At 37.5% G+C, this 26,845-nt stretch overlaps 1 protein-coding gene across 1 annotated transcript in view; it reads left to right on the plus strand.

Annotated features, from left to right (window-relative positions):
• The window catches only part of KCTD8 (potassium channel tetramerization domain containing 8), a 92,242-nt gene extending 65,947 nt beyond the window's left edge, over nt 1–26,295 (plus strand). The window contains exon 2 of the mRNA XM_063157353.1: nt 24,973–26,295. Coding sequence (XP_063013423.1) covers nt 24,973–25,433 — 461 coding nt within the window. The 3' untranslated portion in view covers nt 25,434–26,295. The remainder of the gene's footprint in view (nt 1–24,972) is intronic.
• The last annotated feature ends 550 nt before the right edge of the window (nt 26,296–26,845 follow it).

Consider the following 26,845-nt stretch of genomic DNA (forward strand, 5'->3'; position numbering starts at 1 on the left):
TGCCCTGGTGCTTAGGTGCAGCTCTGAAAATGTGCCATGGATAATTCTTGATATCATGTGTTAGCTGTCAGTAACTTGGATGGTCTCAAACTGAAGACTAGCACGGAACAAGCCAGGGTTTGGTACCTAAGTTAAGAGAATAAATCCCTGCTCCTGGCTACCTACCAACCTACCACTGAGCTAATTCCATGGAGTAATAATATACAGCTTAAAATGGCAAATGCAAAATAATGGTTAAATTTCCAAACACTTGGAGAACTTTTCTACTCTCCCTTCCTTTACACTATAAAATCTTACAAGGGCAGATTAGAAGCAGAAGTTTAAAAACAATATAGAATCTTTTCCCAAAAGCCAAAAATCATAGAAACTTGGTCTTCAATCTTCTGCTCTCATGAGTCCCATTCTGTTTGTAATATGCAACTAAATGCCTGTCTCAAGGCATAATGCAAACTGTCATAGCATCACTTTTGAGTAAAAGAAGACTATTTATTGCTTTTTACACATGACAGGAGAAGGTCTTTCCTGTGGGAAATGGCACTTTGTGCCAGTTCTATCCAAGTTTCATCCGATCAATTTTAAATAAGTAGAATTGACATCTATTGAGAATAGGTTGCAAAAACAAAACAAAACAATTTTAAAAATTAGTTGTTACTTTCTGAGCAAATCTAAAAATATGTTTCCTTGTATCATCTTACTTCTATTGTGCCTTGGCCTCCACCAAAAATTAACCCAAAACCTCCCCTTCTTTTACTTCATGTGTCTGTATTTCAGATGCTTTTAAACTTCTTTAAAGTGTCATATGCTTTTTCAGACTTGTTTTTAATGAAGAACTGAGAAGAGCCATGGAAAAAATAAAATCCCATCATTGATGTCAGCTAAAATAGCACAGTTTTTATTCCAACAGATGCATTAAATTATGTTGCATTTTCTCTCTTCAGTGCTGCAAGAGCTACTGCTTTTATTTTCTCATTGTCGTCTTCCCTTTTTCTGTTTGGTTGTGTGTGCTCAGCCAGCGTGTGTTGCACCTGCTGCTCTTCTGCCCTGATCCTGCAGGTGTGACCACCAGTTCATTTGTGTTTAATTTTCCATGCACAGCCTGTAAAGTGCAGGTTTTATTCCATTTGATGGAGTGCAGAGGGAGCCCTGCTGGACACAGGGTGAAGCTGCAGAGTCCGGGTGCTGCACAGTATTTGTTACTGGTTTTCAGAATGGGGCTGTGTGTAACCGGCCCAGTTTTCCAGTCTAGTGCTTCCTTTCATTCGAGTATTTCTTAATACTTTTTAATTATATCAATAAGTGATATCATAATTAAAACTTGAGTAGATCAACAGTGCCTTTGTGTAATCTCTTAATCCTGTACTAACATTAGACATTGCTCTTTTTTTTCAAATTCTCTGTTTAACGTGTCTGGGCTAGTTCTTAATTTACTCTAAAGATTAGCCTTGGTACACCAACCTGTGAGTGTTTCCCAGCAGTCAGTTGACTTCTTTCTCAATTCATCTTTTGCATGATTTATTGCTTGCTGAGAGAGGCTAATTAAATCTAATGGACTGCGGGCATACATCTATTGGAATATTGACATTTTATCACCAATTAGTCTGTATTCCTTATCTTATTGTGCTCTTAGCTGGCTTTGTATCACTTTACTTTACAGGATTAGGAAATGCTTCTTCCTCTGTTTTTCAAACTATTTGTTTTCAATTAAGGTATTGAGGTGTTTTATTTGGAAAATAGAAGCTCTACATGTCAGAAGATAAGTACAGGGCGTAAAGATGTATGTAATTGCAAGGCATAATAATCTTAAATCTGCTGTTCCTTTTATTCGTTTGTATTCTCTCTTCTTCCAAAATACATCCCACAGTTTGATAAATTAAGTTCCTGTATGCAAATCTGCTTTCAGGCTAGAATTGCTTTCTTTGTTCCCAACTATTTTGCAACAAGAAACTCCTAATGATTTCAACTGTAATGTCTTGCTAAACTGTGATGCACACATGTTGCATTTGGAGATACCACTGGAGAAATTACTGTTCCCTCACTTCTTGTCCCAAGCAAGTGTCTTGTACCTGTAGGTATCTTTGGGCTTCAGAAGAGTGGCTGCAGCACACTGTGGGCTGTTGTGGAAAGCTTAGCTCAGTGTCAGAGCTGCTGTAGGGTTATGTAATGCCTGTTAGCTCTGTCTCTGCAGCTGGTCACTAGTGAAGAGCAGCAGCAAAACAGATACAGGCAGAAGTGCTTGTCCAACACCAGCTAGGTTGTGTGGTTTTGATCCCTCATGAACTATTTCTTAGGCTTCTCAGCAAAGAAATAAAAGAAAGCTAAGCAGAAGCAAGTGCTAAGTCAATTTTGGCCATCTGTACTGTGTTCTTTGTACTAACTTAAAAAAACCCAAGTTGTTTCTGAAACAAGAGAAACAAAAAAGATGGTTAGTGTGTAAACAAAAGATGTTTATACACTAAACATGTTTTCACCCAAAACCACTGTGGCCATGTGCAACTGACCTTGTGAGAACAGACCCTGACCCACATTCTCTTTAAAGCTGTGCCCAAACACTGTCTGAAAAAGAGCTTATTGGCATTGCATATCATTGTTCAGGGGACACTGCCAAAAATTACAGCGTCGGGCCAATCCTTGACCCAGTAGAGTTTTCTATGAGTTTTCTTTTATTTGTAAATATGTATTTTTCTTTAGAGGTTTTCTTCACGTGGTTCAGCCTTATGCCACAGTTCAAAGATTTCACTGTATTCCATTAATTTAGGTTGTAGGCTGAAGAAAATTGACTCTGTGCAGAGTAGTGAATGGGTGACTGGGCTACATAAATTTTGAAAAATAAAAATAAGTCCAAATGGATATTTTCAACAGTTATAACAACACTGATATCCATGAAATTAATGAAAACTACTTTACCTGGGCACCATCTTGTATACTATATGTAGTATCCCAATAGAAGTCATAATAGATAATCTCCACGATAGCTTTCCATAGTATATATGATATGTTGCATTTATGTTGTGTTTTCTGCACACACTGTGATGCTAATTAATTAGGGGTTACACCTATCTGCCTTTTCTCTTAATTTTCAGCAAGTGTTAATGATGAAATTATAGAGAATATAAAGTCATCATATTTAATATATTCTGAGTAGAATATTTGCTACATATCAGGAAACCTGCTCACCAAGAATATTATCTATAAACTACAGGATTATTGAGCAAAACAGTTTCTAAAATACAAATTAAAAGGCTGCACTGTTGTTTGCATTGGAGATACATGGTATCTCAGTGAATAAAGGAACATCTCTGATCTACAGTGTCAGAACCAAACAAAAGTGAGATCTATTAATGCAACACTGAAATGATGTTTAATTGATAGATTTGGTTATCAGGCTGTGAATTGAGGCACCAGAGGTGCCAGCATATTATTTTCTTTACTGTTTCAGGGAGCAATAACCTCTTCTAGAGGTGCAAAGGGAACAGTAGAGACTTTAAACTTTAGATTGTTTGTCCCCCTTCAGCAAAATCTATCAGACAGTGTCTGCCCTTGCTGCTTATATATGTCTCTTGAATTTTGCTCCTCTTAATTACCACATGTGTTGGTGTATGCCAATACAGGTATCTGCCTTATAAATATATTACCAAAAAGGTATATTGCGTGGGCTTCCAGAGGGTTTTTAAGTCTTAAGTTTCCCTCCTGGAACCATTGCACAGGTCAATAAATATAAATGTATGTTTTTCAAGAGGAATATGGGAGAAACTTTAAAGGCTCTTCTTCAATGGACAGATATTCAGGGTCTGGTGGCTGTGAATATTCTATGCAGTTGCTGCTGAGACCTTCAAAGGTCTGTTCCATGTTGTCCCAGAAGTAAACACAGTATACTATTTTTTCTAAACACAGTAATTGATCCTTAATGCAGATAAGCTCAGGAAGGAGGTTATTAACATAACCCCAAAAGACTTACCTTTCTGAAACAATAAAGGTTTTCATATGTATGAATTTACTTAATAACTGTTGCACTAATGACTCTGGATTACAATTATTTGTTTTTGTTTGAGACTTATAGGTGGCTCTATGCAAATTGTGGTGATGATGGAAATTAAATATTCATTAAAAATACCGTTACTGAATAATTCTAGCATAATAAGTAGCCTGCTTCATAATACATTATTATTCTCATAATGGTTGAGCAACTTGTATTACAAATGCATTCGATGAAGTAGCAACAGCAGTGGAGATAGCAGCATAAACATCATGCTCCACTGCCTGCCCTGTGCTAAAGAAATTACAGTGTGGGAGGAAGGAACATAACACTGCAATTGCTGAGACTGACAGCCAAGGAAGTGATGAAGTCTTATGAAATCAACAGCATGTTGGGTACATACTCTCCAATTATGATGGCAGGGTTTCACTAAAAGGTGGGCCTGCTATCATTACACATAAACAGAGTTGTTAAGACAGTTTCCAAAAGATCAAGAGCAGCATATAGAGTTTTAAATAGATTATAAAAGTTGTTTGAATCTAGCAGATCTTCTCACAGTCTCATCCTGTCTCCTACCAGTATAAAGTCTGTGCAATACTTTTTTGGTTTGGATTATTATTCTCATCTGCATCCAAAATATTTTGCAGCCCTGTCTTGTCAGAGTGGCACAGTGTCTTGATTCCACAGGCTCTGCTGAGAGCTTGGCTGTTAATCACCCTGTTTGCAGCACCATGTGTACAATGCCTGTGCTACTTCCAGCTGTAGAGCACATTCCTGGGAAGACCTGCTTGGTAGGGTTTTTTTTTTTGTTTTTTTGGGCAGAATGCAAGATTTATAAAATTTTGGGTTTTGTGTAACTGACCAGCTTCATTGTGAGTCATGACAGAAAGCAGGTTGCATTCATTTTTCTGTAAGCTGGTGCATTGCACTGTAGGCAATGTAGGTTGGCAAAGGGGGGAAAGATTAATTCTGCCTGGTGCCCTCACTGGTGTACTGAGTAGGTTTGAGCTGCAAAGCTCCAAGTGTGCAACTCCCAGAAAGAAAATCTGTCAGCCCACAACACAAGCAATTTAAGGAAAACGTGGTTTTGATTTTGTTCTTCTCTTTTGCCTTAATTTCTCAAAAGATTTTGAGAAATACCTATAAGAAAATTATCTATGCAGATCCAAACCAAAACTAGGTAATTTGAGGATCTCATCATAGATGTGGCTGGAAGGCAATTCCCAATTTACTGAATATGTACTATCTCAAACAACCACATGTATATAAACTTATCAAACTACAAAACCTTGTTGTTCTGGCTTGTTATAAAGCTTCTGAACTCACAATTGGTTAAAATCAATCTATTTTTGCACAAACACTGTTATTTCTGTTTTCATTGCTTTTTCTTCTTTTGGGCTTTCAAATAAAAAAAAAAGTAAAAAGGAGGAAAAAAGCTAGAAGCACTTTCTTTAATTTGAATTGTCTTTCATAAGTGTGAGAAGCCATAATTAAACACAGTATTCTAGGTCAGGTCTTACCTGTACCTTGCAGAGCAGTACAGTTTTTCCTTCTGGGTATTCCTCACTTGTTATGTTCTGGAATTGCATACAACTTCTTCTTTAATGATTGTTTTACTTTGTTCAGAGGAACTATGATCAATTAGCACAAGCAATTCTTTGCTCTCCTTTTCTTTCCACTCAGATGCTTAAAGAAGAAATTCTTGTTGATAATTTCCAAGATGTATTTTTGTACCATTACTTTTCACCCTGTTTCTATCGTTTAGATCTTCAGCATCCCCTCATTTTCAGTATGACTTTTGTAATATTTTACTGCTTTGTGTCACCACATTTCTGCAGCAGGTTTCTTTGCGAAGGTCATTACTACAGATATTAAATGAGACTCATATCAAGTTTGATTCTGAACAAAAGGACCCACTTTTCTCTAGTTCAGCGATTCAGTTTTCATCTTCACCTCCCATGTAGTCAAGTCTGTGGCCACCTTTGTATTGCTGTATAAGTCCTCTTCTCGTCTGGCTTTTTGCAGATCATTACTGCACAAGTTTCACAATACTTTTCAAATGAGTGAGAAATTGTACTGATATTCTAGCAAAATATGTATTGCTCAAAATTCATCTTTCCATGCAGCTGCAGATTCTATTCCTATCAAAGTATTTATAGCACATCCATTACCAAAAAGTCCAAGAAACTGGTGGCAAGGAGAAAAATGCATGTTTGCATATAAACCTTCTCAGAGGACTACTGCGTTTAAACACTGAATGTTTTTCCTTCATGTGTGTAGTTTCACAAAGCTGGTGGCAGTGAATATTCTATGCAGTTGAATAGATTCTTCATGCATAAATGCCCAGAAAAGTAAGGGATTGTTTGTATTGTCTTGTGTAAAACAGAAAGAAAATACAATTAAATAGTGAAATATCTCAAGTAAGGTTTTTTTAATGCTTGTTTATACAAAGCTACACATAGAGTAGGAATCATTTTACAATCCAACTTAAAATAAGTTCTTTCAAAGAACAATAATAACTTAAAAGCAAAATAAAGAGAGTTTAAATTTTTGGTCTATCTGGTATTTTTAAGTTCCATGATAAAATTGGTTAGTAGCATTTTACAGCACAGAGAATAACTCTGCCACTGTTTCCTGTACAGTCCCAACTGAGAAACAGCTTTTTTCTCCTTTACTTGGTGACATTTTCTTTTTGGTTATTAAAAATAGAAAAGGACAGCTGCATACTTACATGTGCATTAACTTCATAAATTGTTAATCCTGAAAAGACATGCTGCTCACAGAGGGGGCAGGTTTGATGCTGCAGACTGCCATTCAGTGACTATCACCGTTTCTTTCGTTTGAAGCCATGCACATCAGACAATACTTACTTCTCTATAAATTGAGCCCATTCTCAGGGTGTCCCTTGATACCAGCAAGATTTTCATTTATTTCTGAAAAAATTATGAAGTAAAAACAATAACTGACATGGTGGTCTAGCTTGTGTCCCGGAGCAGAAGGGAGTGGGAAGCAGGTTTGCAGCTTGTCTTGGAGCTCAGCATGGATGCTTCTCCCTAGAGGGTGTTACCTCCCATCCCTTCCCTGAGGGTTCTTGCCTTGGGTGATGCTGTCCTGACACACTGAGCCATGTGTAAACATGAGCAGGATGTCTGGCCCCACCACCCTCCTGGACCTCTTTGCAGGAAGCTGGTGCCCATTGTCCTGCATGGATATTCATCAAAGCAGCATTGGGCAGGCACCCCCAGTGACATGGGGAACCTGCAGTGGCAGGCAAGGCAGAAAAGGAGCATGGCACACTCTTGTGGACACTTATGTACTGGTTGAAGAAGGATTTTTGTGTGGATTTCACCCAGTGCTATTTTTGTGAGCTCTGTCTCAGGTCAGATACTGCAAATACCATTTGCAAACCTCTTTCACCCATTCACTTCCCAGCCGTAAGCTTTTGCTTGTACTTTATCATTAAACTGAAATGTTTGATGTGCTTAGTAAAGTCCTTATCAAAGAAACATGAGGAGGATAAAACTTGAAATTTTTCATTGCTTACATGACAGGAGAGTGGCAAATATCTCTAAGCTGCATTCCAGCTAAGGTAAAACTGAAATCCACATCAAGAAGAGAAGATTTAAGCATATGTGGTTGAACTTAGATAGCTAAGTGCAGCATGTCATCCTAAGAAACTCAACTCAGCTATCACTTCATTCTGGAAACACTTGCAATCTCTAGCAGAGTTTCCCTGTTTCCAGGCTTTTAGCTGTCAGCATATGTCTGTGCCTGGACTGCCTGCTGAGGTTGTTTTACAAAGCAGAAAATAATTCATCATCTAAAAATGATGAATCCTTTTCTAACAGCTATGTTTTAAAAATATATCTAAATAAAGAAACTATTAAAAATTAACTGTAAGGGAAACACAGTAGTTCCAGTACAGAACATAAACCTAACAGATTTTTCTGATGATGGCCATGAAAACATTTCCAAGTTTTTGGAAACCAAGAGGTTTGAGCAGATGCTAAATGGGAGCTGAGAACCTCCAGGTCCAGCTGTGGCATTGCTGAATGTAGGAGTATATCTGTCCTGCACATATTCAGGTTAATGTAGAGGAATAAAAGAGAAAACAGAACCTGACTTGTCTTCTTATGTGTGAGCATGATGAAGACCAGAGCACCTTCATCAACACAGCTGGCGTGCAGCTGGATTCACAGCAGTGTAACTGTGTTCAGAACCTGAGCCGCGCTATAAAAAAGGCAACCATATGAGTAGCAGAACTGAAAATCTCATTATTGAGTGCAACAATAGCAGTAGGAAGCAAAGGAGGTGATGATTGTGAAATATTGGCTGCCTCTACCTGCTGAGGAAATAAGTGTCATTTTTTGTGTATGGATATATTATATAATATTTTGCCATTAGTAGAAATGTATTTCTGTGTCTGTATGTCTAGTACTGCATCTGTATTAACCATAAATGCTGCATAATCAAGAGATACCCTAAATACATATTCTAACTGACTTATCATGCACATTACAATTGCTTCAATTTTTTCCCCTTTCTGCCTTCTATTCTTTCATATGAAGACATTGAAATAAGTTCAGACAAATATCATAAAAGTGATCTGTGGAATAATTGTTTTGGTCATGTCACTGACTACAGTAGAGTGATGTAAGATGTGGGAAATATATTTAAAGCACAGGTTGTGTTCACAAAAAAACACTAATATTTTTTCAATGAAAAATGTTTCATCAAAAGTTCAAGTATTTTAACTACATAAATTTAATTTTTTTTTCTTAGAAAAAGAAAGGTAGTTTTAAGAAGACAAACAGGTGATTTTCAAAAGTGTGGAAAGTTACTAAAAGCTTTGATTACTTTTTTCTCTTAACTTATATGGATTTCTTCATTTATTCTACATTATTTTTTAAAAATACAAGCATTTCACTTACTGGAAAGAAAGAAACATATCTTAAAACAAAAGACAGAAGTCAAAACCCACCCTAAGCAAGAGAAGAAACAGTTGTCTTCTTGATGCCAATATATTTTAAAAAATGTGATAACCCAACTATGATTAGATAATAAAAAAAAACCCTGTGTTTTCTGTCTTCTTATTATGAGAAGTGTAAAATGTAAATGATTTCATTGACAGTAGGTTGAAAAGTACAGTGAAAAAGATATTAAGTTTTCTGTGAAGAATGGTCTTTGTTCTAATACAAGGAACAGTTGGTGGTGTTTGTGTCATAAAGCAATTCACGACCGGTTCACAAAATCCAGTTTAAAGTCTTTCACTAAAGAAATAGAACTTATAGCCAAGATTGTGCCTCTTAATTCATGTTAGTATAATTAGCAAAGCCACCCCCAACTAGAGCAATGGATTACCACCACAGTGCAGGCACCATTCCCACTTTGGGTCCCCGAAGCTTTTTTGTGGGGAAATAAAAGGGTATATCAGAGTTTTCCTTCTGTCACTAAGAGTCCTTGCCAGTGTGACTCTGCCATCCGTGACCTTGCCTGGAATACAGGCAGCTCTGAAGCTCTGCCCTTTGTGCTCACTAAGCATGGCACAAAAGCTAGATATGAAATGTGCAAGTTACAGTATCTTGTGAGAAGAATGTAGGACTCTATATCAGCATATTTTTCTTCCTTTTATCAACATTTGCTTGCAATTTTTAATTCTAATTTAAAAAAAATTGAAGGGGGAATTTAATAAACTTTTGACTGTAGAGTGAAAATCAGACGAAGTCAATCAGAAGTTCCTGGAGAACAAAACTTGTAATCCCTGGGCTTCCATTAATCTTTTCTACTAAAGATTTTGACTTCCTTGCTCTCCTAAATTTGTCAATACACAATAGTACTGTGGCATACCACACACGTTAGCAGACCAGAAATAGTAGTAAGGATATAAAAGAGGGACTATCTTCTACAGTCACATGAGAAAACTGTTAACTAGTTTATGATTTGGATTTTAATTTCTCTTGGTCCAGCTGTACCTTTAATCTATAACCCCAAAATAAATTTGGAATTTATTTATTAAGAAACTAGAACAATTTAATCTAATAAATTATTAGTATCCAGCTGTCATTTAATATTTTCAGCAGCAGGTCTTGAAGCTTTTTACAGAAGGGACAACTTACATTTTACAGGTGGAGAAACTTGGGAAGTGAAACAGAAGAACCCTGACTTCAATATTGACATTGAAAAGCAAAAGAAAATTACATTTTCAGGCAAGAAAACCAATTTGTTCAGGGTAACTGCCTTGAATTTAAAAGCTCAATGTACAGCTGAATAGGAAAGATACACTATCATTGGTAAAGCTTGGTTAAATTGTTTTAGTTTATAAGGGAATCAAAATAGAGGAAAAACAAGTATATAGGAAGCAAAATATTACACTACAGGAAGACTGAGGCAATATAGCAAGAGAGGAGTATTTTTATCCGGGGTTCCTTTCTGGGGAATACTAAAAATGAGCAGGGCACAGATATCCCTTTCCCTGATATGTCACTGTACAGATTGCACTTGGAAATCTGAGTCACTGCAGTTACATTGCTCTCCCCTGCCAGTCCTAAGGCGCACACGCTGCTCTTTTTTGTGGTTTTCTGTCTGGATGGTGACAGGAACGAAGCACCGCCTCAACTGTCATCAGAAACAGATTTCCATTTGCTTGGCTGTGTTGTTTCACTGCTTCCCAAGAAGAATTCATTTGATGAATTCAGCCTCTAGGGGTTTTTATCTGTTTGTGGGCTTATGTTATATAGTCAGAATACTTTGTTCATATGCATATAAAATACTTGAACATATAACTGATTTACAAACTATTCTGCTTTTAGCAGAGGAAAGATGAGGTGTTCTGTGGAAAGTGAATTCGTTATCCCTTAAATATTGAGTAGGTTTTTTTACTTAAAAATATATCATAAATCATTTTAGTTTTCTGCATGTATATTCATATTTTCAGTAGCTTTAAACGAATGTTTTGAATTATTCCATTAGGGTGATCTAGGAATTTGGATCTAAAATAGGGAGTTGTTATAATTGGCATGTGTTTACATGGTTTAGGATGAAATGCCCCACATGTATAATTTTGTGTTACTTTATAGTTTTTCATGTACTGGACCTGAATGATAAAATAGGTGAATGGCATTGCTGTGGTTGAAATGTAAGTCTCAAATATGCTTCATGCTGCATACATTGAAGTGAGAAGGACCTCACTGATGACCAGAACTGTTATTTAAGGAAAGCTTTCAGCAAGTATTTCTGGTCTCTTCACAGCATTCTTGCAGGTTGAGAACTTTCTGTTATCCTAGGGACCAGAAAGGAAGGGCATAACATGTACAAATATGATTTTAAGTATATTCTGAATTGCTTTGGTGTTAATGGTTCAACCCTTAGGGTAATTAATTCACTGTGGATTTTTGCCCAGTTCATATATTCAGTGCTAGTTCTTGGTAACCAAACATTACTGAGTCTGCATTTCCCATTGTTCTGCACTTGATTACTGCCTATTATCATTCTGTTTCAGCCACCACGGTGGCTGAAGTCTGAAATAATTCTTTAGCATATGATTTTTTTTAAGGCCAAAGCCAGTGCATGGTATTTTGACAACTTCCTATTGTCATGTCTTACACACATTCTCTGGAGTCACATTAATTTATTTTGCATGCTAGAAGGAAAGACAAAAAAGAAAATTGAAAGAGCTGAAAGGAAGAAATGAAGATTTCCTATTTTTTTAAAGCAAGTGACAGTGTAATTGACACAGAAAAGTTATGTGAGATGATACTCAGAAAAACAGAAATAAAAATTATCAAGGAAAACTGCTAGTTTAGTATCGTAAATTGAATGGGGAAACAAGCCACAAACATGATGGTTGATCCTGTCTTTTTTATTGGTATTTTTTTTCTCCTCTTGATCATACTGTTAGAACAAAGTATCTGAGGTCACTGACGACCCCCAAAGAGGAGAGTTTGTGCCAATAATTTATGAATAAACTTTCCTACAAAGAAGCTGTCAAAGCAAATATTTCTGAAACTGTGTTGGTCAGTCTCCCTCTGCTTTACCTCATGCTGTACCCTCTAAGAGAAGCAGTGATTTTGACTGTGACTGAATCCCTGAAGTTCCACTGAAATATGTTTCTGACTGGTAGACCTTATTTGAGATGGCATTTTTTACATTCCATGTATTCTTTTGTTGAAAGTAAACTGCATTTGTCAGGGGCATTATAAACTCAATATATTTAGTGTGTGTGTGTGTGTGTGTTTGTGTGAGAAGAAGGTGAGTAATTGCTTCATGCATGTTTCACATTGCTGTGTGCCATCACTGAGAGGTAGAGTCCTTTCCCATCAATGCACTTTCCCTTCCTCCCTCCAGTGCCTGTTGTTCTGGCACAAACATTTATGTGGCCACATAGGGAGCCACATCTGACAGCTGAGAATTTGAAATGAATTTAGGAAAAAAGAAATGTGAGTGGCTCAAAGAAGAGTGTTGCTTATCTGAGTGGAAAGAGATTCAGCTTCACATTGCTTAGAAGTCTGATAAGGGCTTTGCCAAACAGACCTGGTGGCTAAAAGACTATTTCACACTTGAGCAGATGCCCAACCAATATTAATATTTACAAAGCAGAATGCAGCATCCAGTAATGTGGTTGACTACAGACTGAAATGCCTGATTGACCAGCAGATAAATATGTTCTGAGAAGAAAGGGGAAGGTGAGAAAGGGGCATGATAACAGTGGGCAACCTCAGAGGGACCCCCGGGGAATGGGGGCCTGTATCAGGGATAAACAGGGATACAGAAGTCAGTATCCCTCCCCAGCTCAACAGTACTTTCTCTGAATGTTATCTGAGGATACCAAATAGAATAGGAAATAGAACTGAGGATCTAAACCCACAGGTTAAGCAGCCATTTATAGTTTGTCCTGTGAGTCATGGGAGGGAGATGCATTTGGGACATGTTTCTGTAATGTGGAGTGATTGTCTTTCTTTTTGTCACTTCTGCCCTTTTAGAGCTTTTGCAAGTATGCTGTCAGCTTCTAATCAATTTTTTTCCTTTTTGTAACTCAAGCCTGCATCTGAGGTGAAGAAAATGGTTATGAAAGAGCAGCTTAAAAACACTGAGCATTCTTGCCACTGAGATTCTCTGGTACTGTCCAGTATCCTAGGCATTGAAAGAAAAAGTTACCTCTGCTTTTAGCTGCAAGGGCTAAAGTAGAAGCTGGAAGATGAGTCTGTGTCATGGAACTCTCCCAGTGATCAGCATTAACAAAGTAAACTTACTCCAGCACTAGTTAAGGAAAGAAGCTCCAAAGTCTTAAGGCAATTTACAAGAGCAACACAATCAAATATCCTGCCTTTGATCATTCCCCTAACTCCTTTTTGTGGTGTTTTGAGAGTATCCCTAGATAAGTCTTACTGACTTTCAAAGCCAAATTTATAATTTGGTGGCATTTAATATCAGTTTCTTTTAGGGAAAATATTGCATCTAAAAGGTAACTCATAAGCATTGCTTATGGTCAGAACAAAATATTTTAGTTCTTAACTGAAAACCAGTCAAAAATGAGTCGAAAAAATACAAGTTCAGAGCTGAACATTAACCGACTACAGTTTGTAAATGAATGACAAGCACATCTGCCAGATGTTGCCAAGATGTTACTGAAATAAAGCAATTGGGCCTATTCACTGTGACAAGTAAAGTTATGAAAGAAGCATGCTTTTTATAAAAGCTGTATTCATTTGTCATGTATACCAATGCATTCATTTCTGAGATTCTCCTTCAGGCATCAAAATTATTTTAAGTACCTACATTTTCAGATTTTGGGAAAGGGAACAATATTTTTATAGGTGAAGAGAAAAAAAAATCAACCATTCTACATGTCAGATACTTTTATATCAAATTACTTTCATTCTAAAATAGCCAAATCACTCAACCATACTGCTGCTAGTATAATATTTGTATTTTATTGCTATTGCTCTGCTGTTAATGGAGAATGATATAGCATATGACCACCACTGAAGAATGTGGTGATTTACCCAGAATGTAACATGGAAAATGTGAACCATCTGGTTGGCTCTGGAAGTTTGTGTTGCCTGCTAGGAAGTTGACCTAGCAGGTGACCTTACAATATTCCTTTAGCTGGGATGGACTTTTTAAATTTTGCTTCTAGGATTTTGCAGAAGACTTTGCAATCTGTTTGCTAAACAGTGCTTTCTTCAAGGGTAAATGGGAGGTTTGCCATCTTTGGCTGCAAAATATTGACCTAGTGATATAATCCAGAAATGGCTAAATCTGTCACGCATAATACTTGCTGGGTGGATATTGGCAGTATTGGTGGTTTCCTGACTTTGAATCTTTTGCTACAGATTCAGCTTGTCTTATCTATTCCAAACTTTCCTATTCCAAACTTTTCATTTTCTTCTTGGATGTCCAACAGTGCATTAATGTCATAGCCATCTCTAACTTCACAAATAAAAATACCATCTTCAATATTGGACTCTTTTTGCAGTTGGATGTGAAAACCAGTGGTCTTTCCTGTCATCTTTAGCTTATCTGCCTAGAAAAGATGCTTTGCAGAATGACTTCAGAATTTTCAGATTAATGTATTTAATAAAAAACTGTGGTCTCTTCATTGGTTTTACTGGAATGCAACAAATTGCCTATGTCAGAATTTCCATCTCTCTCCTATTTAAGTTCTGTTTGGGCTAGCACAAAACTGAGCTGAAAAAGTAACAAATGGAAGAATGTGGGTTGGTTCAAAACAAGATTCAGGTGAAATATCTCATGAATTCAAGCTGGGCGCAGAGTATTTGTTATTTATTTTTCTGTCATTCCATATAACAAAAATAGTTCCCTCTCTATATATTAATTAGTCTTTCTATGTCATGAATAATGATAATATTGAAAATACGGCTTAACTGGAAAGAAGCAAAGAAATTTTCCTCATTGGTTTATTTCACTCATTCTACTGCACCCTTTCTAGAAGTTAGTTTAACATCAGGTGGTAGTAAATGTGACAGTAAAATATTTTTATGTTGTTGTGTTCTTTTTTTTTTTCTTTTGAGACAAAGCACTTATCACTTACAGGCATGTGGCCCTAATCTGAAAGACGAATTGGTTCATTCACTTCAAGTACCACATAACCATTCACACACCATCAAGCTTAACACTATTAAAGGGTAATTTCCCCTGTGGGAGCTATGCCCAGTACAGATGCTGTCGCTACACAGTGTCTTTGATCTTTCCATGGCAGGTAAGGAGATTTAAATAAGAGGCTTCATCAAGAGTGCAATCACAGACATATTCTTCCTATTGAAATATCCATGAAATAGAAAATAAACACTCCTAAAATGTTAGTACTCCGAAACATTACCAAGAAGTCTTTGCCAGGTGTACAGTTCCCACTTTGAAATTCTGTGTTGAAATCAAGGCATGTGAGATGCATCATGGGCTTGTAGAGGACAGAAAATATTGTGGGATAATTTGCATGTCCTGGTAAATTCTGAATGTAGTAAAGCAGTTCCAAGTAATCAAGGAGTATATTTTGCCTTCATCTCTTATAATCATCATGATTTCTTTGTAATTTTCCCATAATTTCTTTAGTTTATTATTATGTGTTCTATCAAAATTGATAATTAAATCTATGGTGAAGTTTTCTTCAGAACATAATATTCATATGCTTTTGCTCAAACATTTAGACTAAAGTTCTCTCTGCAGTAATTTTGCATCGTTTCATCTAAAGATGAATTGTCTAGGGAGGCCAATAAAAATCTGCTTTCTGAGTAAAGTACAGAAAAGTTATACAAATAATTCTTTTTTTTTTCTTCAAGAGAGGCAGTATTTTTTCACATTATTTTCTCTGTTAAATAGTTTTTCTGATAAGGTCTTTTTTTTCACACAAGAATGAACAGGCTTTTTAAAATTTAATAAATTTTCTTTAACTTAAGGTCACAGAGTATGTTGTCTTTGATTTAAATGCGATAAACAGCTATGTCTAAAACTTTCTTTAAATTTTTTGCAGTTTTGGACTCACAGCTCAGAATCATCTTATTAGTGAGGCCAAACCAATTTACATGCCCTGTAGATATGAATTTGAAGTTTTGTCAGAGCATAGGGCATGTTTACAAAATGTTTTGATTAAGTATGAGTAACCTAAGTGCTATTCTTCATGTCAGAGAAGCCCTGCTGAGATTCACAAGCCTCTCTGTGGCAATCTCATTTGCAGGCCACCATGCTTGGCTTTCCTAAATCACATAAAATTCAGGTTCTGCTCAAAGTACTAAAGCTGATATGTCAACAGCACTGGCCTTTTACCCAAGAGTTCGGAACTTAGCACAGTAATAAGTCAAAGCCTCACAGATACTAATTCTCCTTTATGCCTGAGGGAAGTCACCTTGCTTCTTCAAAATGAGTACTTTACCCTGAAGTAATTGAAAGTGAAAGGGACATTATTTTTAGGTTTTTTGAAGCTATTCTTCTTCGCATTGACTATTGCCAAGACCAAGTTGGGTCAAAAAACGTGAAAGGGTGAGCATTTGGTTATCCATAGCAATGCATCACTCATCTCAAAGGAGGAAGAAAATAGAAAAGGCTAAATTTCAATCGTCCTTTATCAAAAATACTTTGCTGTTATGTACTAAGCATTCTTTGGATCAAGGCTTTAATTTAAGAAGTGGTTTGGAATTTTGTACCAGATGAAACCCAATTTGGAAACTGAATGCTTTTTTACTTGAAGCAATTTGATGCCACACAGCATAAGGACTCCTACACAGAGTTTTATTTCATGGAAATTTCTATGCTGAGCTCTTCAATTTTTCCCATAAGTGCAAGCTGTCTAGAGCAGAACTTGTCAAGAGCGTTTAGATATTTCTCATACTGAATATTCAGGTTTTAGCACTGTTTGTTTGGTATGTTCATAATGGATGAAGTTCATCTGTGGCCAGGGGGACAGCTGATGACTGCACACCACTTAATGTGTAGGCCTGCATATTAGCCTTAAAATAGACATTCAATGGGACATGGCCTTTTCCCCTCATCCCTTGTCCCCCAGAACTGAATGAGATGTAAATTGTGATAACTAAACTTAGTAGTGAAGTTTTCCTGACAAAGTGAGTGGACTTAAACCCACATAAACTCTTACTGCTAGGTCCAAGAAGTGGATTTAGCTTTGATTTTTGATAAACAGGACAGAGTGCAGTAGTCAGGAAATACCTTGTAAATTTGCCAGCCATAAAGGTACAGTTTTAACCTACAGATCTAGTGATAAGAGTCCAGCTGGGTCCTGTGCAGGTCTCGAAGTGAATTCATGTGTTGAGCTGAGCTCTTAAGAACAGGATTTTCTTCTAAAATTGGAAATACTATTATATGCCACTGAAAATGTCAGGGGTTTAGAGCTATCCTTTCAGAGCTCTTAAAAGTAATCTTCTTTATAAATAAAGTGAAATTAGACATAAAAGGTAATCATTTACCATTGAAGTGTGATATTAAGTACTCAAACTTATGGTAATGAAAGTGTTCCCACAGTAGCCATAATCTGTCATCAGACTTCACAGGTGACTTCTCTCTAAGCTCTTAGTTTAGTGTAATACTCCCAGTCTTGGTGAAAGGTAATAAAAACCTAGGTATATTAGATGAGTAAGTCATCAATGTGAGATTATATGAGTATTCTTTTCTGTAATTGTATATTAATTATAGTTAATTTTATGTAGATTCTAAAGACTAAATAATGAAACACAATAGGTTTCATCTTACATTCACTCTGTCTATAAGGCAGTTTTGAGAGAGGAGGTGGAGGAGAAATTCATTCAGGAGTTTTAACATATCTGTGTTCCAGACTAAAGGTCCTGTGTAGCCTCTAAAAATAAAGACTTTCCACTTTGTGAAACAATGTGGGAAAAATTGCATTTTAAACAAAGTCATGTGTAATTCACATACAGCAAAAATTATTAATCAAACTGCAAATAATATTGTTGAATTAGATATTATTACTTCTGCAGATAAAAATAACTTTTGTTCTCATTGCTATTATGTTCCTGAACCACCCAATATACTGTCAGTTTAAAACTGTGTTGCCCTCCTATTTTCATTTTTTATTAAATCTACTAGAAACATGACATTTATTTACTGTTTCAGTATTTTACATCATTATTATGATAGCAATTTTGCTGCAATTTTTTGAAGACACTCTTGAAAGAAAAAATGTTCTTAAAGATGTTTGTTGAAATTCTCAATAAATATAACACATTTACAAAACATGTATTGCTTATGCAGGAGTTAGTTTTGTTTATGGCTATTCATTTCAAATGAACTGATTTAATTAAGTGGATTATTTAATTACTTGGATAGACTGTATGAAGTAGAGCTGAGTTTGGGTTTTTAAGTACATTTGAAGAAATGTGCGAAGATAAAATACCCTCAAGAACTTTTTTACTAAAATCACATCACAGAAAGACTCAAGATTTTTGGTTTGTTGGTTTGGTTTTTTAATTGGTTTTGGTTTTTACTTAAATCAACAAACAGGCTTTATTTTATAGTGCTAGCAAGGGAATTCATAAAACTCCAATCAGTTCACTTCTTTTATGCATATTTTCTGAAACAATAGTAAAAGATAGCATATTTTCAGCAGATTTCATCCTTCTTGATTGAGGTGGGGCATACTGAACACATATAAAGTGTTGGTTATGGTTTTTTCCCAAATGACCATTTTTATATCAGCTTCAACTCATCTGCATGTCTTGCATCCAGCTATAACTATTGTACTCCAGAGCTAAGATTTTCCATCATTCATTTCAACACAGTAGTTACTAAAATAGCTAACTGCAGCAGTCTGTGCATATGTTCACAACTTTTTTTACATTTTGCAATAAAAATAAACTGAATTATAAACAAAAAAAATCATCTTTGAGACACTGCAGGAATAAAGTAGCTGAGTGAGGAAATTAATTCATGCATCTGACACTGTGCATACAGGAAACCAGGTATTTGACCAAAGAAAGGAGAATCTGAAAGAATTATTTGGGTTGAAAGGGAACCTTTAAAGGCCATCTAGTCCAACCCCACCCCGCAGTGAAGGTTCGACATCTTCAACTACATTGAATCGCTCAGTCCCATCCAGCTTAAATGTTAAACAACAGTCCCAGTCCCTTAAATGTTTCCAGGGATGGGACATCCATCACGTGTCTGGGCAACCTGTTCCAGTGCCTCATCTCCCTCACTGCAAAAACTTCCTTTGTTATATCTAGTTTAAATTTACCCTCTTTCATTTAAAATCATTATTCCTTTTCAAATTGCAACAGGCCCTGCTAAAAAGCCTCTCCTCATCTATCTTGTAGTCCCTTTAGGACTGGAAGGCTGCAAAAGATCTCCCCAGAACCTTCAGTTCTCTAGGCTGAAGAACCCTAACTCTCCCAGCCTAACTCCCTAGGAGAGGTGCTTCATCCCTCTGAGCATCCTTGAGGCCTCCCTGGACTTGCTCCTGTAGGGCCATGTTCTTCCTGGGCTGGGGCCCCAGAGCTGGACACTGCACTGCAGGTGGGGCCTCATTACAGCAGAGCAGAGGGGCATAATTCCCTGCCTGGCCCTGCTGCCCACGCTGCTCTGGATGCAGCCCAGGATGTAGCTGACTTTCTGAGCTACAAGCCTGTTAAGATCCAGTGAGAGATGCCGAATAAAGATGCACATGAGTCCATATGCCAAAGTCAATAATACAGATTTTATTTGGCAGTAAATGTGAGGTAGAGAAATAGAAAAAAATAGAAAAGGGGGGCTGGGGGTGGAGGGGGGGGAGAGAGAGCGATCAAGCAGAATACAGTCACCACCCATAAATCCAGCATCATCCTGTTGGCCATTCTTCACCCTGGACCTCTTGGTGGTGAGGGTCCCAAAGTGGTTAATAACTTTTTACTGTCTACACAGTTGGCTTATTCTATTGGTTAAATGATTTCCTCACTTCTAATGCTATATAGTCCTATGCTCAGTCTCTCTTCTTTTGGGTTGGTGGGCCATGAGTTGGCAGTCACAATCTCCCCCTGCCGGAACTTTTACCCCATCAGAGCTGACTTCAACATAATTGCTGAGTTGGCTTGCCCTGTGGCCTCCAAATTCTGCATTCTCTTTGCCCATTGTTAGTGATACATCCTTCTCCCCCAGCCTTGTTAGCCTTTCCCTCAGCCTGAGGTAACACCTGGACAGGAGAACCACCTTTATCTTATCTCAAGTTCCCACCATGGTGGCTTATCTTACTGTAAGCTCCCGGTATCCACTGAAGCATATTTGGCACGGGTGTTCAGTGGTTATTGGTGGTCAGAGATACCATCTGTCCCATAACTTGGGGTGATCTTTGATATGCATATGTGATATGCACATGAGAAGTTGCTTCTTTAGGCAGTTTGCCTCAGTGGGAATTCTTTTCCAGATGCATTACCCAAGATGTGCTACCCAGATCTTCCTCCACCAGGCCTGGAGTGAGTGACAGCGCTATCCTGTCACTCCATCCTGTGCTTATCTCTTGACAAAGTCCTTCTGTGGTAACAGTGCTTGAATATGATTTCTTTTGTATTAAGACTGCTGTACAAATATTTAAGAAAATAAGTGTATACAAAAACTGAAGTTAGACAAGCAGAATATCATTATTTTATGCTTTTAATGTTTCATGTGTGGTATTTTTCTCTGATGCAGGAGATAGAGCTAAAACTGGTTTAAAAAGTTATTCAGACTGTACTTTATGAATATCTGCAGCAATTTATGTAAATACATGGTTACAATTTTCAGCCAATAGTTTCTGGCCATTGTATGATTTGCTGTGGGTTTTGGCCTGTTCTTTCTCTGACTGGAGCTCTGTTGCTCAGGTACTTTTTGACCAGGAAGTCTGAGAGGATTTCTTCTGGTTTCTGTTTTGGTCATTACTGATAGAAACAAGTTTTCACTTCAGAGAATTAAGTTCATAAGTTTCTAGATTATTTTCTATGCATATTTTCTAGTGATTGAGAGTGATTCTTTTATTATATGGTTCTCAGGAAATGTTGGCTAAAATCTGCACAGAGAGCAACACATATGAGGAGTAAATACAGTCAAAGTAGATGTAATATGCCTTCCTGATCATAGAAATATCTTTGAGCTATTCTTTCAAGTATATTAGACTTTGGAGTCTAGCAGCCCCCAGCTACCCTGGTTTTTGCTGGAATAAAGTTAATTTTCCTCTCAGTGGCTTGAACTGTGTTTTGGATTTGTACTGAACATGCGGTTGATAACAGAGATGTTATTTCTGAGCAGGGCTTACCCAGAGCCAAGGCCCTTTGTGCTTTTCATAGTGCCGCACTGGTGAGGGCACTGGGGGTGTGTGGGAGGCTGGGAGGGGACACAGCCAGGACAGGTGACCCAAACTGACCAAGGGGATATCCCAGACCTTGTGAGATCGTGCTCAGCACATAAAGTGTTGGGAAGAAAGAGGAAGGGGGTGGGCATTGGAAACAATGGTATTTGTCTTCCCAAGTCACCGCTACATGTGATGGAGCCCTGCTTTCGAGGTGGTTGCTGAACATCTGCCTGCCAGTGGGAAGGAGGGAGTTAATTCCTTGTTTTGCTTTGCTTGTGTGCACAACTTTTGCTTTCCCTATTGAACTGTCTGTATCTCAACCCCTGAGTTCCCTGGCTTTTACCTTTCTGGTTCTCTCCTGCATCCTGCTCATGGGGTAGTGAGCAAGTGGCTGCGTGGTACTTGGATGCTGGCGGGGGTTAAACCATGATACCACCATCGTAGGGGTGATGAATAAGCCCAGGTAAAAGGCTAGCTCACTTTCTAATTTTCTATGAGAGATGCTGCTAGATAAGACAATCAAAGGAAAAAGTGTCTACTGGAACTGCCTGGAGGAGAAGTGCTGCCTGGGAGCTGTTTGGAGAACTGGGCAGTGGAGAAGGCAACAGGATATATCTTTGCAGAGGAGATGAGTTGGAGAGGACCGAGATGCAGTGACTCACTTCAGCCTCTCCAAGTTGGGGAACCAGCAGCTGTGAAGGTCCTGGAACAGACAGCAGCAGGAGAGACAGGTTGCAAGTCAGTGATTATTTTAGTGTTACATATGGACTTGGCAGTGTCACGTTAGGATTAGACTTGATGATCTTAAAGGTCTTTTCCAACCTAAATGATCCTATGATTCTGTGTGCACAGTGGAGCAAGTATACCTTCTCTGAGTTTTTAAGAGCTATTCTGCACTCCTGGAAAATAAGTAGTTTCAGGTAGACTGAACTACTTGAACGTCTTTGATGTTATCTTGGAATGGCTGAGGAGGTACAGTGAAAAGTGTGGCAGCAAAAAGGGCAATAACTAGATTTTTTCTAATTAGAAGTGTAGCTAAATTTTTCTAGTAATCCCTGGTGTTGAAAATTCAACAAAATTCAAATCTTTTGAAGATCCTTCTGTATGTATTTTAAAATTCTATTGGGTTTCAGCAGGCAGAAAACACTGTGAGGAAAACCTCCCCTCTAGCAGAACTGTTGCTTCTGTTAATAACACACTACTGAGAAAGCAGTGCATAGGTATATAAAAAATTCTTTGTGAGGGAGGATTTGTTAATTTTTAAAAGGAGAGATGTAGGAGAAACTTGTGTTTCGATTCAAGTCATTGTGAATTTAGGCAATTCAGTGGAGCATACGGCACTCAGTGCTCTAAGGTACTGAACCTCAGGGCTGTGATCCAAAAAAGTATTTTAATACCTGCCTACTGTCATGCTCCTGAATAATCTTATAGCAGGAAATAGATCTTTTTTATATTCTTGAAAGTGTATTTCAATGTGCTTTTCTGAAATAGGTCCTTAGTACATTGCGGGTTTGAGCCCATGAGAAGCAAGGAGTACCAATAAAGAACTAAGTACAAAGCAACCAACAAGAAATACCATCTTGATATATGAAGTTGCATCAAAAGAAATGGGCAGGAAAGAGATTGGAGGACTACTGAGTACTGCAAACAAAAAGCTTTAGTTTCTTAGTCATAGAGTGTGTTGTTATATTTGAAGAAGGCGAGATTGTAAACTAGATTAGATATTGATGTTAATCATGTTACTGAAAATCAGAGTAACAATACTGAAATCACTGTCTGATTAACGACTCAGTTTGATAATTGCATGCTGCAAAGCCAGAGTAGTTCAATAATGCCAGCTGACTCTCAATTTAGCATATTCATAGAATCGTTTGAGGTATGAAATGAAGTGCTAGATACAACAATAGAAGGAAGGCATGTAAATCTATTTAAGAAGGTGAACAAACTTATGAAAGAGAAGAAGGAGGGAAATCACTGCAGCCATGTGTTAAATATTTGGGTTGAATATAATGAAGTAGAAAATTGCTTCTGTTTTTCACTCTGCATAATGTAAGTACAAGCCCTATAGGATTGTTGTCTCTGGCTCTTGATTATTCATGGGTTTCTCTAGATGGACTACAGAAATGGGACACAGCATCCTGAGATGCTGGCTAAAACAAAAGAAAAGCAGGTTGTTGAATGCTGCTATTGTTTGACTAATCTTTCTTTTCTTTTGTGTGTTGCTTTCTTTTGTTTTTCCCCGTCTCATATAAAATACTGCAATCTTCTTATGTTCCTTTGAGTCACAAAACTGCACTGTCAAAAAGACCACTGGGGTGTTCATGTTGCTTCTGCATTTTTTGTAATTGTAATTGCATTTTTTATTTGTAATTCTGAGCAACAAAATGCTAAGTGAATCAAAAATCTTGCAACTCTGTCCCAGTGACCCGAGGTAGAACTGTCATACTCTGCGTTTTGGTACTGGCAATGGCAGTAAACTGATGCTGGTGTCTGGATAAACTGTAGGGATAACCTAGTTTTCAAAAGATATTTAGATACCCAACCTGTTTGGAAGCCTTTAGGATTTGTAGGAAAAACACAACTGCCACTAAATCCCCACTCTGTTTTCATTTAGATCCTTAGATATCTTTGAATTTTTTCCCTTTAGTGAATACTTTAGTCCATTTCAAAACTCCTTAAACTCCATAGATATTTCTGTCATTTTTAGATAGTGTCCTAAATTAAGATTGTGACGTTTATATGATGTCAGCATAGCATCATTTCACTTCACAGCTGGAGTTTTCAAATAAGTCTTCAAAACTGAAAATGTTTGTACAGATTTAGTGGCTACCACTTATTTTTCACATTAATATTCTGCATAAGACTTCAAAACAGAAATTATATATGGAGGGAATAAGAGCCTAGAACTGATTTTCATGCATGTAAATTGCTGAGCAGTGCCTGCCAAGAGGCTGGTGGGCTTCTCCCCCTGCCATGGCAGAGTGCCTCTTTACCCAAGTAAACTTCATAACCTCCTTTTCCCTGCCAGCCTGTGCAGCAGGAGGTGTACAGCTGAATTCTGAGCTTGCACCAAGTCTGGGTAACAACTGACAGTAAGAAGTGCAGTGAGATCATTACAGGATAAAAAACCCCAAAACCCTAAAGACTCTGTCAGCAGTGAGTGATCTCTCTGTTATCCTAGGTTTAATACTCCTTTTTCTGTCTAGAGCTTCTGCAGACTTGACATCTGCAGAGCACAGTATCAGTCGACTGTTCAGGCAAAGTGAATTAAGAGCTTCCAAAAAAAATTAAAATCAAAGTACTTGGAATATTTTTATTCAAGTGAAGAGCTTGCAAATTGTACAGTAGTATTTCCCTTATACAACCGAATCTAATTTATCACAATAAACTTCTTGCGGTGTAATAGCAAACTAGTTCATTTAAACTTGTGTGCAAGGATTTCCAGTGCAGCTAGTTTGTGAGCATCGTGCATGCTTCATTACCTGGATTCTGAGGCAGGCAGTGAAAGTATTCTTGCTGTAAACATTTTTAGGAGTGAGAATTTTGAGGACCAGACCTTCGATTTGTTTACCAGTTGGGTATAGTTTTTGTTGCCTACTAGGAAATGAGACCAACTTTTGCCAGCTGAGACTCTGAATCATGTTTTTCTAAATGGTATCTGATCAGTTTTATGTGTAAAGCAGTGCTTGCTCAATACTTTTTCTCTCCTGCTTTTTCTTAGGGCCCCCGCAGCGAACCGTTTCCCCCAAACAAGACCACGAAGAAAGGAAGCACGACAAAGTTTTGGACAAGGGCAGTGAAAGTGGGACTTCCTGTAACGAGCTGTCCACCTCGAGCTGTGACAGCCACTCGGAAGCGAGCACCCCTCAAGAAAACGCCACCAGCACCCAGCCATCCACAGCCCACCAGCCCAACACTCTGACGTTGGATCGCCCGTCCAAGAAGGCCCCGGTGCAGTGGATGCCAGCGCCAGACAAACGCAGGAACAGTGAACTCTTTCAAACTCTCATTAGCAAGTCCAGAGAAACAAACCTTTCAAAAAAGAAGGTGTGTGAGAAGCTGAGCGTTGAGGAAGAAATGAGAAAATGTATTCAAGATTTTAAAAAAATCCACATTCCAGATTACTTCCCAGAGCGCAAACGTCCCTGGCAGTCTGAACTCTTACAGAAATATGGGTTATAGTAATCAACTGTTTCCTGACGTATCTCTGAGGCATTTGATGTTTGTTACATTGCCTCTTACTGATGTCCTCCTCCTCCTGGCCAACTCTGCCACCAGAGCTATTCCTGCTGCTTATTTCTTTCTGTGAACAGTGGATGTTGGATAGTACATGTTTTTCTTTAAATATATATATATAAAAAGATAGAGACTTTAAAAATGCAAAAGGTGTCTCATCTAAACCACTTCATAATAGCAAAGAAAAAATTGCATGGTCAAGAAAGATGGTTTTCGAACCACAGTCTGTTGAGCTTCATTATTATTTTGGAACATAACAAATAAAAATCTCAATCATCAGTTAAAACCTCATTTTATGTCACCATTAAAAATGACTCAGACTTACTAAGGATGAAGAAAAACAGGGTTTAAAATTCAATTGAACTGGGTTTGGAACTAATTCCCAACATTCTCTCAATGTTAATGCAATAAATCAAATACCTGTTTTGCATGAGCACAATATTACAAATAAATCACACAAGAGCAAGAGGTTTTCTGTTGCTTGGAGAATTACTTGTTTGATACCAAGCCTATAAACGTAAAATGTCTAAAGGATTGAATTTACTTTGTTCTGGATCTGTGATTTTTTTGTGTGTACAGTGTTCTTTCTGTATGTAAGGATGGTGTAAATATGCCTTATATTGTTTTATTATTGCACCAACAACATTCATCTATTAGTGCTTGTCAGGATTATTTCTGTGAAATGCGAATTTATGGCAGATTGTGAAAACTGGTTTGATGGTCTGAAAGTTTTTGTTATGTTAGTTGCTAAAAATGGAGAAAAATAAAAGAAACTTTAATGTATTTATTAAAAGAACCATCTAGTAGATTTTCTTGGCTGTTGTTGCCTCTCCTTTTTAAATAGAATCAAGCAAGTTTTTACTTTTCTTCAGTGTTTTCATAACTATTCTGCTGGAAATAAAAAGAACAAAACAAAAACATATTTCAAGAGTGAGAAAAAGTATTTAGGGTAGTGCAGTTTAATTGGAACTGCCATACAGACCCTAAGAGAAAGAGAATTATGCTAAGAAGCAGAAGAGGATGAACTGAAAAACTGAGTGGTTTTACTAGAAGAGCGGAAAGCAGTTCCAATTTGACAAGTTCACAAAAATCAGCTTAGAAATAGAAAATTTAGAATACCACAGCAGAGTGTGCTACATTTACAAATGAAAAGTTTCTGTGAATAGTCAGCTCTGTATGGCAAAGCTGTTATCTCAGCCCATACACGGGAAAATAAATTCCTTTCTCATTACAGGAACACCAAGAAAACAACTGTGGTTCAGAGAGCCACAGCTGAAATGGGTAAGGACTGCTGGAGTTCACAAAAGAGCTGCTGAGTTCTTGCAGATTTCAAATTATTACTGTGAGCACACAAATGT

Source organism: Melospiza melodia, chromosome 5 (genome assembly GCF_035770615.1).
Source record: "Melospiza melodia melodia isolate bMelMel2 chromosome 5, bMelMel2.pri, whole genome shotgun sequence".
Taxonomy (NCBI): domain Eukaryota; kingdom Metazoa; phylum Chordata; class Aves; order Passeriformes; family Passerellidae; genus Melospiza; species Melospiza melodia.